Genomic DNA, 18,995 nt, shown 5'->3' with positions numbered 1-18,995 from the left:
TATACAAGTATAAATATTACAGTACAATTTACAAACACAAAGTTTCATACGCCGTGTGCCCAAGGTCATTTGAGAAGGTATTGCGTGCGGATTGCCGCACGCAATGAACGGTGCGTCAAAACAGAGAATGGAATAAAAGAGGGAAGTTTGGGTTTAAAGTCCGAATAAACGGGCTTCGCGAGTTTAAAGCTCAAATGAACGAGCTCCTGCTTCATGAGTTCAAGGATCGATCGCCGATAGACGGTGAGAGAAGAAGGCAGTAGCAGTGCCGCAATATCGACACCGATGGCAGACATGGTGGTGGAAGGAGGAGCGAGAAACTCGAGGCGAAATTGAAGTTGTTGATTGAAGAAGAAACTTGAGGTGCCATTGAAGTCGTCAAGGTGAAATACTCAAGGTGCCATTGAAGTTGAAGAATGAGGAGAGACAAACGTGTTTAAGTGCTGAGCCAATGTGTTCGAAAAAGAAAAATAAAAAGAAAAATAAATCAAGAAGGAAGGAGAGTATTCGGTTACCTGTGTATAAGTAGAAGGTTAAAAAGCTTCGAAGATCTTGGATGAAGGAGGGTCGGAAAACTCTAAAACCTTGACCGGAAACCTCAAACAGACGGCGGTGTTCTTGAAGATTAAGGGCGGAAGTAACTTTCTCTCTCTAGAAGCTTTGACTTCTCTCTAGGATGATGAAAATGCAAAGTAAATTTGTGAAGTCAAAAGCATTCTATTTATAGGCAAAATTTAGGGGGTTAAAATGGTAAAAAAAAATCCATTCCCTCCTAAAGGAGAAGAAACGGTTAACATTCAAAATGAATCTAACCGAGAATTCGAACGGTTTTCACCCATTCCGCCTCTTTTGACGGAATCCGCACTGATAACCGAACATTTATGACGGAAGGCAAACAGACGTCATAATTATCCGTTAAGTTCGAGATTAGTCTTGGAAATTGATCCATTTCCTTGAGAAATGGATAACAGCTTGTAATACCCCCAAATCTCCCTCTACGGAAATACTAATATAATACGTATAATTATACCGTAGAGATAGACTTGGGCGTGTTACCGCCGCGTGATTACGCAAGGCTACTCAAACTTACTAAATAAAACCAATACTTTGCAGCGGAAACTCAACTTTCTTTTATTAATACTTATGAAAATATGCTATGTACGATAAGTACAAGATAATGTAAACTCAATTTATTTGCAAACATGCTTTTAAAACCAATTCCAATAAATAATCCAAAAATTCCAAAACTCATGATTCAAAACCAATTCCAATGATTCAACATTCAAAATAATTGATAAACCAATTCCTTTAAAAATCCAATTCCTTTTTGAACCAATTTCTTTAAATCCAATTCCTCACCCAAGTGTGCACACCCCCCAAGCTAAGCTAGTCTCCTTATATTACAAGGCTATTCTTGAGGAAAGACTAGGTCATACAAAGTCCATAGTCTTATCAATAAACCAAATCCGCATAGTGGGATTACCAACATGCTTATAAAGCATTAATAATAATATTTCAATGGTTCAATAATAAATCCTTTTAATATCCAATAATTCCAATATAATTCAAACTCCTTCCACATGCTTTAAAAATCAAAACCTTTTAAATAAATACTTGAGAATAAAATCTCATATTAATACTTTTCAAAATCAATAATTCTTCCTTGAAAACCTTTTATTTAATTCAATAAACTTTTCAAATCAATTCCTTAAAACATGATAAGTAATTCGATCAAACCATTCAAAACATGATTTAAAAATCAATCATTCAAAATACTTTTATCAATACCTCCAAACATAATTTATTTCAAAATCACAATTCAAATCAATTTAATTCAATCACCAATCAAATCATATAAAACATGTTATTCAAACCAATCACTTTCAAAGGTATCTAGCCACCTAACGTACCTTGATCCTTGCTTAGCTATACACACCAAAAGAACTTCAAGAATCTTGATCGAACACACCCTACAAATAAATATAACCTTAATCAATATAAGGTTAACAAATAATTAAAAGCCTCCCACTATATGTACATGAACCTTTTAATTTATTTTCTCATTAACATCATTAAAAATATGATTTTATATAATTAAAACTACTCATAATAATTTTTATAAATCCCCCATAATAATAATAATAATACTTGAATAAGAGAAGAGAAGAAGAAAAGATAAGAAGCCAAGGAAAAGAGAAGAATTGGATTTGCGTAGGAAATAATAAGCAGAACTTGCAGAGGCTATAACTCCTTCGATATAACTCCGAATTGGGTGATTCTTGAGCCTAACCTCAAGGATTTTTCGAGAGAAACAATCTTCTGTGAAACTTCACTACCCCAAAAACTGACCAGAAGTGCCCGAAAATGGGCTTCAAAGATGAACAGGATGATTTGTGTAAAATTGAGGAGAAGAAAAGAAGAGAATTTGTGTGAAAAATGTGAGAGGTATGAAGGGGTATTTATAGGCTAGTATGAGCATGAATTATGGTAGGAAAATGTAGAAAGAATTATGGTATTTAGGGTTTAAGAGATTACTTGGAGAAGTAAACAAAGATTTAAGGAAAGTTTTGATATTTGAAGGGATTGTGTATAATTGAATATGAAAGGTATGTATGTCATAAAAAATATTAAGGAAATTGGAATTGCTTGGGGAATAATTAAGAAGAATGAATGGCAACAAAATATAATATTTGGATATCAAAAAGATGGAGAATTAGAATTATGGAAAATAGGAGATTTTAGGGAGATAATTAAAAATACAAATTACCAAAATATTTTCCCAAAATCTTTACGAGATGGCCGAAATTATTGAGCTTTCCTAAGCTTATATTTTCAGCCTTCCTATTTAGTATTTAGGAATATATTTTGCTAGTTTTAAGGAATTAAAAATAATTGTGTAAATAATATATATTGTAATAAATAATTAAATAATAAAATACCAAATATTCACCAAATAATTTAACTTATAAAATCAGATTTTATACATAAGAAAATCTGAAATTATTAGCTAAATAAATGGGATTTTCGAAATTATTAAAATAATAATAAAATATAGCTTTTGCCTTAATTAAAATATCCGAAATGTATAAATAATCCGGTTTTTATAATAGGATAAATGGATAATAAATCTTATCCAAAATAATGATTAGTTTTCAAAATACTTTTGGCGCCAAAAATCAAATATTATTTTGGCTCCAAATTATAAATTTACTAAAATACCCTTTTTATAAAATAATTCCTAATTAATAATTAGAAAAATACGTATGAAAATACGGGGTATTACACAGCTGGTTAGCAACCAAAGGCCATTCGGCCCAGGCCGCTCGGCCCAGGCCATCTCGTCCGACCAATTAGGCTAAAAATATCCTGAAGATGTCAGACAAATCAGCTAAGGCACCTAGCCCAATTGTAAAGCCATTAGGCCAATCATGTTCGACTGATGACACGGCTAATGTTCATCAAAACACATCAGGACGTTCGGACAAGGTAGCTCATTAAGGCAGGCGAACGGTTCTGTCCGGCCATGCTAGCAGCACGAAAATGCTTCACACAAGCCCAAGTTACTCGAACAAGTAAAGATCAGAGGAGGTGACCTAGTTGGGACGAGCCACCCTCTCTGAGGGGCAAATGTTTAGGTTAAAATTACTCTTCATACGTGGTCCAATCCCATGATGACACGTGGCCCAATAAATAGGCGACACGTGTCACCATAGGAAGATGACACGTATAAGCAACAAGAGAACACCTGAAATTTAATGAATGACATAAAGAGCAAAAGGCCTCCTTACATTAGGAGGCCCAAACTCCTAGGAATGCCGCAAAACGGCGCCCCAGAGGACACATGTCCTTCACTAATTGCGCAGCCAATCAGAGGCCCTAAAATCTAGGTCACTTACCCTAAGGGGCACAATTCCCCACCCCTATAAATACCCCAATCATTGATGATGGGAGGGGTGGATTATGACATATCCTTAAAAAGAGCACCAAAAGCTCCAACTTCTCTCTACTTTCTCTCTCTAAATTTATTCCGTTTCTGGTCACTAACTTGATTGTCGGAGGCGAATCTCTGATCGCCGGAGATTCGTTGTTTTGCAAGTGTCCGAGTCCTGTTGCCAGTTAGAGCGTGACCAGTATCCCGAGGGATTCCAAAAAACCCCGAAACAATAACTCTTACACCAGCAGGTGTAAAATCCGTTGGATACAAATGGGTAATTGTGAGAAAATGTAATGAGAAAAATAAGATAGTTAGATACAAGGCAAGACTTGTAGCCCAAGAGTTGTCTCAAATTCCAGGAATTGATTATGAAAAAACATATGTATTCTCCGATGCAACCACATTAAGAATTCTGGTAAGCTTGACTGTCACAAAAGGACTGTAAATGCATTTAATGGATTTAGTGACTGCGTATTTGTATGGGTCACTCGATATAGACATTTACATGAAAGTCCTTGAAGGACTAAAACTACTAGAAAACCACAAGCCTAGAAAATTACTTTCCATAAAACTAAAAAGGTCACTTTATGGGTTGAAACAATCTGGAAGGATGTAGTATAACTGTCTAAGTGAATACCTTATGAAAGACAGGTTAAAAACAATTAAATTAGTCATAGTGTTTCCATAAAATGGTCACAATCAGGATTCGCTTTTGTAGTAGTTTATATTGATGGTTTGAAAATCATCGGAACCCCAAATGAAATTGAGAAAACTGCAAAATACTTGATGAAAGAATTTGAGATGAAAGACCTTAGAAAAACTAAATTTTTCCTTGGATTGCAAATTGAGCACTTGAGTCATGGTATTTTGTCCATCAATCAAACTATATAGAAAGAGTTTTGAAAATATACTTCATGGAAAAAGCAACTCTAATCAATTTCCCAATGTCTGTTCGTTCATAGAAGATGAAAAGCGATCCATTCAGACCCCGATAAGAAAAATTATGGGTTCACAAGTACCATACTTAAGTGAAATTGGAGCCTTACTGTACTTAGCTAACAACACTAGACCCGACATAACTTTTTTTGTGAACTTGTTAGCTAGGTACATCAATGCATCGACATACAGACATTGGAAGGGAGTCCGATACTGTAGGCGTCGTTCGAAGCGCGCCTACGTTAAAGCATAGTGGTGAATATGCTTGGCACTCATAGGAAGTGGGAATTGACATATACGATTAGGGACAAGGAAAGTAGGGAGCCGCCAACAAGTTTTTAAGGAACTTGTAAACCGTTCACGGATCATAAAAGGCAACCACGAAAAGGGACAACGATAGGCAACAACGATTGACCCGTGAAGGTTACACCCCATTCATAATCCATGAGATTACTAACTCCATATGGTTCGGAACCACGAAAGGAGGATCGGGGATGATGGTACGAAGTGAGTCATGGAGTCACATTCGCCCGTACTGGCCTCTACTCGATTCTTATTATGAAAAGTATTCCTGTGATCTCAAAGGCATGCAAATAAAATATTCAATTTGCTCCAAACTATTATTATGCTAAATTGGTTGAATATTAATGCACACATTATTCTAAAATATTGGTGATCACTTGATTAAACAACAAGATTAAAAAGGAACCTAAACCGGTTGTCCAAATTATCTTATTAGGCGTGATATTCAATTACATATTCCCTTTAACATGCAATCTGGTGATCATAATAATAATAGAACAAACATTAATATTGGAAGCAATACAACAATATAGCGTTAGTCCAAATCAAATAAAAATAATCCTAATCATGATACTAGCAATAAGAAATAAAAATAAGAGTAATTAATTAATTACTCACATTCCGCGCGTTCCTTTAAATTTCTACATCATGAATAAATTGTTAGTAACTTCAATAAAAATATAAATCAAATGGAAATTAAATTAACTAAAAGGTAGAGTTGATTTGGTCCAAACCCTCAGTTAATTATACCTTTCACGCCTTGGTTTAAGTATAGAACTACGGGTATTGTATGGACTCCTTAGAGTGCTTAAGGGATATAAAATGAGAGAATAGGGTGGCTAGAATTTAGGCAAGAACAAGAGAGAGAGGAGAGAATATTTTTGGTGTAGAAAGAGAGGATGATTTTTGGTGTAGAAGAGAGGAAGAGAGAATGATTAGGTGATCAAGCCTGTTGATGATTGAAAAAGGGGAGATATGACCTCTATTTATAGGGAAAAAAAGAGGGGTTGAATCAAGAAAAGATAAGAATTCGAATCGGATAAAACTCTTGCGATAGACAGCAGTTTTTGCGGTTTTTGTTTTTATCATATCTTTTGATCCAGAAATCGGAATAAGATGAATAAGATATCTTTGGAAAGCTCTTGAAGTCTACTTTCTAACCCAATTGGAATCAGATTAAAATATTTTGTGGAATAAAAGATATGGCCGAAATAGAGGGACGGTGTCAGTTTTGGATAGAGTTTCGTATTTCTTTTATATCTTTTTCGTTATAGCTCGGAATTAATATTATAATATATCATGGGAAAGATAATTTCAAGAGCTATCCAACCATTTAATAATCAGATAAAAACTATGAAGCACGAAAATAATATCTGTCAATCTTTGAACGTCTTTCAATTCGAAATAAATTACTAGAGGAGTTTTATTCTATTTCAAACTCTTTAATCTTATCTTTTCAAAAAGGATAATTAAGATCGTTTAGAAGCTAATAGAAGCTTCCAATTAATCCTAATTGGATTAGGAGTGGAATTAAATCCTTTGGACCCTCCACATGATCATTGGGTCGTAGGTAAGGTGGGCTTAAGTTCGGTTTAGATTCAGTTTAGTATTTTAGCCATAACTTATTCGTTATAACTCGGATTTGGGCTTATAATACATCGTTGGAAAGCTATTTTAAAGCCCCATCCAAATATTTAATCATTGGACCCAGATTATGGACCAAAATAAACTGGTCTAAACGTTTTTATAAAAAGGACACGAAATGAATGATTTTAATGGACACGAAATGAATTATTTTGGGTTAAAGGCACAAAATGAGGAAAATAAGTTATGGTTTGGGAAAATGGGCTAGGAATTGGGTTGTTTTAAGAAATGTATTGAATGGAACATGGATTTAAGCATTCTAAAGATTACATACTCAACCCGACCAATAATGGCGGTGAAAAGTTGTTCATCATCGGGTTTGGTTTTGGGGAGACATTTTTAGGTGTCTACAGATACTTACTCCGGTCCTACGAGGGACACAAGACCTTGGTTTATATTATCAACCAAAACAAGATGCTGCTCTCATTGGGTATGCAGACACTGGATACTTATCGGATCCTCAAAAATGCCAAGTCACAAACTGGATATCAGTTCACTTATGGCGGCATTGCAATATCATGGAAATCAACATAGTAGACATTGACCGTGACATCCTCAAACCATGCAGAGTTGATAGCTCTTTATGAAGTAGGATGAGAATGTGTATGGCTAAGGGTGATGATTAGTAATATCCAAGAAGAGTGTGGAAACTAAAGGATATATTAAGGGAGATAAAACAAAACATATATCCCCAAATTAAAACTATTCTTCACACATGATCCACATAAGGATGAGGAAATAGATGTTCAGCAAATTCAGTCTTGTGACAACCTTGCCGACATGTTCACCAAATCACTTCCTTCGAAGAAATTTGAGCAACTAGCTCACAAAATTAGAATATGGCATCTTCGTGAAATTAGGGGGAGTATTATATGCACTGCACTCTTTTTCCCTTCGATTAGGTTTTATCCTAGTGGGTTCTTTCCTGAAAAGGTTTTTAACGAAGTAGTATACCAAAGCATATAATACAATATCGTTGCACTATTTTTTTCCTAGCTATGCTTTTTGTCCCACAGGGTTTTACCTAGCAAGGTTTTTAATGAGGCAACTCATACCCCATTCCATGTAAACGTTCAAAGGGGGAGTTTGAGAAAATTACAAATATATTTTTGAAGTTCACATGTATATAGTTTTAACCAGTTAATGCAATTTTAGCAAGTACAATAATTTTTATGTAGTACAGTAATGTGTATTATTATATTTCATTAATTTTGCTATAAGAAGTTCACGTATTGTGAACAATGCATGTAAGAATCAATCAAAGGTTTCTATCATATTGCTTGCTTTCTATCCCTTCACTGATAAATCCTTTACTATCGGTAATTTTAACAAGTATCTAAACTTATTATTATTTTTTTTAAAAAAACAAGAACCTAAAACTTATTATTTTTTTTTTTTAATTTCTTTGAAATCCAAAACATTGCCATCCTTTTCCTTCTTTTCTCTTTTACCCTAACATCAGACAATACTATATAAAAGACACACAATAAATGATACATGACATCTTCAATTATACGTGACATCCTTTTAAGTATACTTCTAATGAAGTTGAAAAGGAACTAACTAAAATGTAAAAAGCCTTAAAAGGCCTTAATGGTAGCAAAACAATTATAGCAAACAATTTGTGTAGCAAATCAATTATAACAATTAAGAGTATTTTTAGTTTCTTTTACCACAACGTTCTTTACTTTCTATAATGGATTTACATGATCATACTTCAAATTATTTATTTCGTAATTAAAAATACTTTAAGTGACAAGAATAAAATCAAAATATTTACCCAAAAAAAGTCTCTCAAATAATCATAAAACATTAAAACATATTTCACTCAATTTTACTTTTACTCTAATTATGTGTATGCTCAATAATTTCTATGTAAAAATTACAAATACTCTTTTAACAGTAGTTTTGATAATTAAAAACGATGAATTAAATAATTAATGATAACCTATCTATAACTATATACTAAAGGCCAATGGCGGAGCCAGAATTTCTAAGTGAGGGGGCCAAAGGTTATACCTACGTATATATAATTTCGCAACTATTGAATTGATTACATAAACTTAATAAAAAAAAAAAAAACAAAAACCAATATTTGTGAGCTAAGATTTGATCCCTTGACATCTTGCATACTATCACATGGAAAAAAGCAACTTGTCTACACCAAAATTTATGACAATAATGAACAAATTTAATTAATATCTTGAGCCAAGGGGAAGGCCAAGGCCCCCACCAGCCTCCCTTGGCTTCGCCTATGCTAAAGGCGAAATTAGAAATTACACGCTTTATCTCTTGGTTTAAAATTTTCACGCCAAAAGTTTTTTTTTCCTTAAAACATTTTGGAGAATATTTATTACTTATGCAATAATATTTATCTTCCTACATGATAATTTTATTCTATTTTTACAAATTCAATAAAAATATTACTCTTTTATTTATTAATAATACAGTATGCAATGATATTTTCCTATCTCTTGTGTCAAAAAAAAAAAAAACATCCTATCTCTATTTTTGTGATGTAATTTACAACTCGTTTGATTAGTCGTGCATGTAGTACATACACTCTCTGTTTTCTTTAGTATGATGTAACTTTCTTTTTATTTTGTAATTACAAAATTTTCATTTTATATGCAATTATAAATAATTTTTTATATTATTAAGAGCAACTCCAATGGTTGTAGCTAGGGACTTACTTGCAATTTCAATAAAATCTATCCTAGCTATTAGCTTGACTATTGGAGCTAGAAAACTCAATTAGCTTGGGAATTAAACTTGCCAAAATTAAATGCTCATTGCACCAATTAAGTTGTTTCCTTGTATTATCTATCCAACGATAACTACTAAGCTAATAGCTAGTCATTAGAGCAAAAAGTAACTAAAATGATAATTAGCTTAAAACCTTATGTGGCATGGTAAGTTAATTGTCAAATTAGCTTACCATTGGAGTTGCTCTAAGTATAGCGTTAAACTAATACTAATAAATAGTAAAAATTACCGTGCATAACACGGGACTTAACTTAGTTGAACCATGATAATTAGCTTACTACTGGAGTTGCTCTAAATATAGCGTTAAACTAATACTAATAAATAACAAAAGTTATCGTGCATGGCACGGACCTAACTTAGGGCCTGTTATCATTGACTGAACTCAGCTGAACTGAGCTGAACTGAACTGAACTTAACTAACTTATTAATTAGTGATTTTAACTGCGGATTAGTGATATTTGATTATTTATTGATTATTTATTATTATACATATGTTTATATACAAATATACATATTAAAATATTTAAGAAAAATATACTATTATTATTCTTCTTATTATTCTTACTATTATTATTATTATTATTATTATTATTATTATTATCGTCGTTGTAATAAGAGCTTAAAAGAATAAAATTTGACTTTATATCATTAGACATGAACCGAGTTGAATTGAAGTGAGTTGAATTGAAGTGAATTGAATTGAATTTCAACGTATGAGAACAGACCCATTGAATCAAACAAAAGGAATTCTCTCCCATTATAATTGTTGCGGTGTTGTCCAATTCAGAAAAGATTGTCATTCACGGTTTCACACCTTCACATATTTCTCTATCCTACATACCTCAAAATCATCCCTACATCCCATTTTGCTGTTGTGTTGTTGCCCAATTCTTCGACAACTCAAGGCCTTATCTCAGTTCGTTATTTACTTTCACGTATGTTTTAGCTCTCAATTTGAACACGAGATCGAGGGACTTTCTTTTCTGTAAATGTAAGTTTTTTACTCTACAAATAATTATTTCAATTTTCAATTTTTAATATATATCATCTACTTGTTAGATTATATAGCTACCTAATATTTGGTTGAATTTGGTTTAGTTTTTCAAATGAGTAGTTAATTCTGTATCCTAACAAAATCAGTTGATAATTTTATAAATTTCATATTCATGTTTAATCAACAAGAAATAAGTTCTGGGTGTTGCTATGTTAAATGCTAATCGAAAAAACTCCTTCAATTTCCCTATTTGGAATCATGCCCACAACCTGTTCGATGAAATGACGCTAGTAATGTAACTCCATGGTATTGGTTTTGAATGGTGAAAAGGGTATGGCTTGAAAATAGTTGAATTAGTTTGGCGAAACTTTTACAGAACTTCACATTGTTTAAGTTATGTTTGAAATTAAAAAAGTTTTGGGTTGGGATGTATTTTATTATTTTTAGATTATGGTTTGCTTGAAAGGTGAAAAATTGGTATATTTGTTGGTAACAAGTGTATAGGTATCATTAATAGGGTAATTTGCTTGGATAAGTAGGTGTTACTTTGAGTATGTAATGTGTAGTATCAAAACTAGGATCATTTTACTTGATATGTATATAACTATATATACAAATTGGTTAGTTCTTAGGTTTTTATGATGAATAAATCATTGTTAAAACACAATTAATCATGTCTTTTTATTAGATATGTTGTCAAAATACAAACTTTTATTTTGTGTGTCTTAAATTTATCACTACTACAATTTGCTTGGTTTCTCGACACTATTACCTCGATAGTCGATACTATTGAGTGCAAAAAATGATCACACCTACATATAGTTGTGCTTTATGTGAAAAAAAAGAAGCCCCTTCTTTTTAAAGTTGATTTGTCAGATAAGCTGACTTATGCAATTTGATCAGCTGAAATTACTCTTGGTGAACTTGCCACTTGCATCTTTCGTTACTATATATAAAAAAACAATAATTTGTATCTTTTTAGTATCTTGGATAGCGATTATGAGCTTCAGTGCAATAAAACCTCTCTTGTACAAGATTTGGTTGAGCATTGGTTATTGAGATTGTGGGGTTTCTGCTCATTCTGTTGATCTCTCTTAGTTATGTTTGTGTGATTGAGTTGGCAAACTAACTACCCTAGTTGCTTGTGTTTTTTAACTGCATATAATGTTGTACAAGTTTGATGACCTTACCTGTTTAAGGATATTTTTTTATTTTTATTTTTATTTTTTTAGCTTGGATAATTTTGTGATCAGCTTATTAATTGATCATCCAGTAGGATATTTTATGCACTAATGTTATACTTCGTATAATTTCATGATTTATCTGTTATTTTTCTTGCAGCTGTTGGTTATTTTTCTGAACTTATACACTAGTCAGAAGCTGCGGAGTATTCCATATTCAAGTTCCTGATTTTTTGAACTGCAATGCAGCAGTTTGCCAAAACTGAACAATAATGTTAGCAATGAAAGGAAGTTACACCTACCTTACACCATTATCATCAGCCTTCCCTTTGATTTCATCCATCTTACGAACCTACCGTAAACCTAATTGCACTTCATTTCATCGCTACAATTTGTTCGCATCATCTTCTTCTTCAGTCACTCCAATTTCTACCTCACCCATTTCCATTTCTCACAAACCCCAAATTCCTCTCTTTCTAAGACCACCCATCTACTCTACAACTCTACCTGACCTCCATAACTTCATTACGTGGGCTAAAACCCTTGCTTTTTCAATTGGGTCCACCTTTGTTGAAATTGACAATGGCCCAGATTCTACTATGTTAGTTAGAGAGCTCAATTGGTTCCTTGATGATGCCATTGAGGACCCTTTAATTGTTTCTCAACTGGGTGTTTCTCAAAATGGTGGATTAGGGTCAAAATTGGTGGGGTTGAGGGCAAGTTTGGATGAAATGTACAAGCTTTGGAGGGGGAGGATTGAGGAGAGGAGGCCTTTTCAGTATATTGTTGGGTGTGAGCATTGGAGGGATTTAGTGTTGAGCGTTGAAGAAGGGGTATTGATTCCGAGGCCGGAGACGGGGAAGATTGTTGACTTGGTTGAGAAAGTTGTGGGGGGTGAATTTGAGGATTTGAAGGATGGGGTTTGGGCTGATTTAGGGACTGGTTCTGGTGCTCTTGCGATTGCGATTTCAAGGGTTTTGGGTAAGAATGGAAAGGTAATTGCTACTGATTTGAGCCCGGTTGCAGTGGCTGTTGCAAGTTATAATGTGGAGAGGTATGGTTTAGAGGTTAGTGTTGGAGCTTAATTTCTTGTTATATGTTACAGCATTGGATGAATAGTTCATTGTTTATGTTCGAATTGATTAGTAGATGTTCACATGTTTTCTATGATTTAGTTGGTTTTGATGTTTGGTAGAATTTTATTTATTAATGTAAACCATTCTTGTATATGATTATGGGTATAGTATGTCATCTTGTTCAATCATGTTGTTAATTTGATCAAATTTTTGATTGAGTTGTGCATTAGGATCTTATAAAGGTAGAACAAGGATCTTGGTTTGAGCCTCTTAAGGAATTTGAAGGACAACTTGCTGGTGTTGTGAGTAATCCACCTTATATACCAAGTGAAGATATTAGTGGGCTACAAGCTGAAGTTGGCAGGCATGAACCTATTCTTGCATTGGATGGTGGTGTGAAAGGCATGGATGATCTTTTTCATCTTTCCACAAGAATGTCTATAATGCTGAAACCTGGTGGTTTCTTCGCTGTTGAGGTGCTTCTCTCTATACCACTATAATCTTGCTTTTGTTAAGGCATAATGCATTTTAGGCTATTATATAATTCATACTTGCTAACCTCTCTTTTGGTTATTGCTATTCAGCCTTAATTTAAAATTCTTAAGAAAATTTGTACGGGCATTGAAGATATTTGTTTCCCGTTCATTCTTGACACTCATGGCTGGTTTAATATTGCGTGATAAATGGAGTTAATAGTATTAAATTTGAGGGTGAATTTACTAGATTAAAGGACTTGCCATCACACAACTACACCTTCATTACATCTAGAATTGATTATGAAAAAATCCCTATATACTTGGCATTTAGCAGTAGGGATGCATTACAATAAACATTGATATAAAATTATTTTTGCAAAAGTCAAATACGAATTCATTGCCATACCTCCATTTATTACATTATACGGTTAAGTTCGGTTATATTATTCTAATGAGGCAGCTGATTTGGAATGTTAAATCTACTAAAGATTGTGTCTAATTATAGTCATGAAATTAGTTTGAATCACCCATTCACTCAACACTAAATTTACAAAATTACTTATCTTTACGAAGAACTACCTTATGAAAACCTTTTCATTTTTTATTACCACTACTCAATATTGTTTTCCTTCGGAAGCAAGAACTATGTGGGGCCTATCTAGGTCTACTCTTTATGTTTTCCAGTTCCTCTACTTGTCTTATTACCATTAATATAGGGCCGAAGTACCCTCTTTTTTATTTTTATTTTTTTATTTATTTATTTTTTTTTAACTAAATCTCGACTTTATCTCCTTGGAAACATGTGATACTCACTTCACAATTTCTTCCGTCCTAATTTTGGACTATCATCATGAAAGGGTTCCAGTATTTGATTAAGTCAAGGCAATTCCAACTCCTCACCTGTAATTGGTTCCAATCCTCCATCGATCTCCTCTCCTGGATTGGCTCTCAAGTCTCAGCTGTATTTGTGCTCCCCATGGTTGGATATAGTTTACGAGTGAGGAACACAGTTTCAATGTGTTTCCTCTAAACAGCTTTTGCTTTGATTTTAATTTCTTAAATTGTCACTTCAGTCATTATATTGTAGGAGTACTTGGCTCCGCCTTTCTAAATTTTATGTCACTGTGCATCCAGTTTGCGAGAATCTTTTGTAAAAGAACGTTAAATTTGGCCTTCATTTAGAATGTAAAAAACGAGGGACTTGATCTATCGTTTCATGCTTCCTGCCTTCCAGAATTTTGTGACCAACTAGATCTTATTTCTGCCTTTGAAGGCCATCTTTGTAAAGCACACAAAAGGTTGATGGGTGGTGGTGTCCGCAGCTGAGAGGTGGTTCTAGTGGCGGCTAGGCGGTGGTGTTAGCGGCTGGGGTTGGCTAGGATGTGGTTGTGGTGGCTGTGAGAGGAGAGAAACGGGGTATTCTAAGCACGTGAGGGGGTCAACGTCGTTAAACCAAAGTCAATGGCCTGAAACCAGGGTAAGGTGTGCTCTCGCAAAAAAAGTCTGGTTTTAGGTGTGTTTTGAAAAAAAAAAATTTATAAGGTGTTTTTTCACAACAAAAGGATTATGAAAGGTGTTATTTGACAAATTTTCCTTTATTTTTTTTTTTAATTTTTTACAAAAATTCGTTTGGTTTCCTAGCTGTCATGGGCTTATGGCATGATCACCAAATGAAGATATACCATCCGTACAGAGAGTTAATGAACTAGAATGTCTTCCAAAATTTGTAGTTTTGGTCATTTGGAGGTGGTTGACCCAACATCATGGCTACCATTCCAAGTGAGTACTCTTGCTCTGCTTTGGGATACATCTTTCAATCTGATATATATCCGTCCTTGGCTTGAAAGGCTGGTTATAAACTTGATAGTTTTCCTAACCTCATTTTTTTTTCCTCCCTTGAGTTCTTAAGCCATGCTCACTATATTCTGTCACAAGAGATGTGGTCTACTATTGAGGTTTAGTTGTATTTTTATTTTGTTAACGAACAAGAGTTGTGGTCCTTTGTGTTGAGCCTAGTTCACACAACTTGTCGGGCCGCACGCACACTCTACTTCACATAAGTATGATATTGTCCGCTTTAGGCCTAATCTACACGGATTTGTTTTTGGGTACTTTCCCAAAAGGCCTCATACTAATGGAGTGTGCTCTCACTTATAAGGAGCACTTCACTTTCTTAATCTTTCCATGTGGGACTTGGGACGAACACCCCAACAAACCTCCCCTCGGTATAAGGACCACATAACTCATGGCCTCCGCTCTAGCAAAACTATATTGCATTGCCGTTATCGCCACGGGACACGCCGCTTGAGCCATAATATTAGGAGGACTTTCGACAAAGCTAATATGCTTACCAAAGCTAATCAACAAGATGTGCAACAATGGTGTAGCTACTAGCTTAAGATTTTTAATATTTGCAAGTTAGTCCCTTTTTCCAACCATTGGAGTTGCTCTAATAAGGCCATGGCAAGAAGAATATTGATTGATAATTTTCTCAATTTTTTTTTTCCTCTTGTGGGAGAGCCCTTACCTCTCGAAAGTAAGGAGTGGTGTTGCTTGGTTGCTTAATCTTCAATATAATAATCTATCTCTAAAGATTTTTCTTACAATTAGCCTGAAATACAGTGATTCTTATCAGGTAGCTTCAAACAAAATTTTCTTTACATGAAAATCTTTACCCACTTTTCAGAAGCCTTTTTTATTGTCTTTGAAACGCTATTGCAAACTTTGTAAGTTGCATATATTAAGAGAACTGCGAAATCTTTTGGAGTTTTTTCTGAGGAGCAATTTCCATCTTAAGCAAGAAATCAATAAGATTTTATTTCAATATTCAATAATGCACTGAGTTGGTTGTGCCTGATGCTTTACCTTCAATTGTATGAAACAGACAAATGGTGAAAAGCAATGCAGGATACTCACAGACTACCTGAAAAATGCGACACGAAATAGCTTCTGTGACGTGAACATAATTTCAGATTTTGCTGATATTCCACGGTTTGTGACTGGACGTCGTGGATAACCAGATACATTGCATGTTATGTGAAGTTTGATAGATGAAAGGTACCCTTATGGCCTACAAAGCTTCCATTTATTATATGTAGTTGATTTTTTAATTATTGTTCTGTGGCATTTGCATTATTTTTTTGTGGTGTGTTTTAGCATCTATTGCATGTTCTGAATCTCCTAAGAATAAAGCAGATTTGCTTGTACGGTATAGAACCTGTAAAATTGTTGCCAATCAAAATTAAGAGATATTGGGTTATTGCCAGAAGTAGAAAGCAGGTAGAACCATATTGATATTAGGGTTCATCTGCTCGTGTATTGTCGAGTGCAACGTGGACAACATGAACATATAATTTTCGGTTGAAACATATGATGTGTATGCAGTATTTACCACAATTGATGGATGTGTTTGAAGCATTATTGATTCACTGCATTTCAACCATTGTCTCATTTTTCAGTTTTTCCCACATGTTACTTGTACAGTCTGTGGTAAATGAAAATAAATGGTGGAATGAGTTTAAATTTATAAAGGAAAGTCATGCTAATGTCCTTGGTAATGCTTGTTTAACCCACATATCTCCTTTTTCTTCACATGTTTTCGTTGCTGCTTAAAGCAGCCTGTATAGTATCAATGAAAGTTTACGAAGAAAAAGTCTGAGAATATGAATTTAGCTAATAATTTATACTACGATTACTATTTATTGTCACATACCAAATGGTTCGTTATTGCAATGTGACTTGGTGGATTAGTATTGATGATTTTTGCTCATTGGGCTGATGATTCTTGCTCTTTTGGCTGCAGATTTTTGTCATCCCTTCAGCTGTTAAGTGCATATAATCTGAGTACTGACACATCAGCATTGGTTGGAGTTGTGTTTAGATTCCTTTTTGCTGGCACCTGGCTCCTTAGGTCATGTGTTTTCAATCAAGGTATAAAAATCCAGGAAGATGCTGCTATCTGGCTGTTTTGCTGCTACTATCTGGCTGTTTTGCTGCTACTATTGTCTTTTTGGTTTGCCGTAACACCAGACCTCCATTCTTCAGTCACGTCTTGTCCACACGTTAGGTTTCAGCTTAAACCATAGGTTTGTTTAATGCTAATAAGTTGGAGCTGATACTAATCTATTTGAGAGCAGAGATTGGTTTGCCATAACACCAAACCTCCATTCCTCAGTCACTCACAGGTTCACTCTTCTTGATTTGATTTTGAAGACAGCTGCTTGACAAAACAGCCAATAGTTGGAGAAAAATGACATGGCAAGTCAAGTACTAGAGACCAGGCTGTTGAGGTGACTTTCCTAATCAAGCCAAGTACTTCTATTTCTAAAATGGATATCCACTTGTGCAGATAATTTGGTGCGTTGATTCAGGTGACTGCTGCTAGAGTGCTATCTCAACCGTTTGTCGAAATAAAATAGCAGTTAAAAAAGGAGAATACCTTCCTGTTAACTCCCAATACCTCCTTTCCTGTGTTGTTTCTGGAAGTAAAACCATTTGTTGCAGCTTTACTTGGCCAAGAGTTAATGCAATTTATTTATTTTTATTTTTTTTTTCTCAAATTCTGTAATTTGATAGAAATGGAAAAACATCGAATTCTGTAATGTGATATCGGTGGAAAGATATATCTCGAATTCTGTAATGTCATATAAGTAGAAAAATATTTATTTGCAATACAATTATTGAATAGTTAAATTATGCTGGTAAATCAGACTTTTAACAGAGTTCCAATGTTATTTTTCCCTCTATTTTGTTGTTGTGGTAAGATGGGCAGTAGTTGCACATGGCAAGTCATTGGTAAATGGTGGTGGCTTGTCAGTTGTCACCAAACTCAACATAACCATTGTTGGCAATGTTGAAAACCTGACAATGTTGTCTTAGTTGTGGATTGAAAGTTAGACACATCAATGACACGTCAAAAATTATATGACATGACAACGGATGTTTCTATAATGATTAAAGCTTCTTTGATCACTATAAGACAAGAGTGGGCCCAATGAGGTGTCATCCTTATGGCCACAAAAAAAAAATTCCCCCTTTCTTTATTTCCAAAATTCATTTATATACTTTTCCAAAATACTACCTCCGTTAATAGTTATGTGCAACTTTTGCCATTTTTGTCCGCTAAGCATTATGTGTAACAAAAAATTTTATTTTCTCTTTTAGTAAAAAAAAAAACTAGTCAAATGTCAATTTTACCTTCATTTAAAAAATTCAAACACAATTACTAACTATAATAAGATTTAATTAATCACTAATTCTAACCCAATTTTCACCCCAACCAACCCAATCTAATTCATCAACTCTTCAGCTTCAATTCAAGAAACCCATCTTCATTCAACTTCATCTTCACCATCATCTTTCCCCATATTTTCTTTCTCCTCTTTCAATCAAATTATCTCTTTTAATTTTTTATAGGTCTTCTTTCTCTCTCTTCAACTTCAATAATTTCTTAGGAATTCTGGGATTTTTGGGTGGTTTTTGTTTGGGATTTCGTCGAGATTTCGCGGTGGGATCTTCTTCACGGAGGTTTCGTGGTGGTGGTTTCGTGGGGGGTCATCATCATCATCATCTTCCCCCATATTTTCTCTCTCCTCTTTCAATCTCATTATATTTCTACATCTTTTTTAGATTTTTTTCTCTCTATTTATCTTTCAAAAAATTTGTAGTGGGTTTCGTGGATTTGAG

At 34.1% G+C, this 18,995-nt stretch overlaps 1 protein-coding gene across 2 annotated transcripts; it reads left to right on the top strand.

Annotated features, from left to right (window-relative positions):
• The first annotated feature begins 10,390 nt into the window (after positions 1–10,390).
• On the top strand, positions 10,391–18,032 carry LOC145605181 (uncharacterized). Of its 2 annotated transcripts, XR_014105011.1 has the most exons (6): positions 10,391–10,574; positions 11,919–12,825; positions 13,065–13,310; positions 16,195–16,367; positions 17,113–17,567; positions 17,659–18,032. XR_014105011.1 is itself a non-coding variant. In XM_081661216.1 (5 exons), exons 2-4 carry the CDS (start codon positions 12,031–12,033, stop codon positions 16,324–16,326), a joined length of 1,173 nt encoding a protein of 390 aa, XP_081517342.1. In that variant the 5' UTR covers positions 10,391–10,574; positions 11,919–12,030; the 3' UTR covers positions 16,327–16,367; positions 17,113–18,032. The 2 variants fall into 2 exon arrangements, 1 of the variants encoding a protein (XP_081517342.1); XM_081661216.1 differs by having other exon boundaries at positions 17,113–18,032.
• Positions 18,033–18,995: the final 963 nt, after the last annotated feature.

This window comes from Chenopodium album, chromosome 22, assembly GCF_948465745.1.
Source record: "Chenopodium album chromosome 22, dcCheAlbu1.1, whole genome shotgun sequence".
NCBI lineage: Eukaryota > Viridiplantae > Streptophyta > Magnoliopsida > Caryophyllales > Amaranthaceae > Chenopodium > Chenopodium album.
Note: the sequence above shows the minus strand (reverse complement) of the source record. Positions and strands in the feature narration are given on the sequence as shown.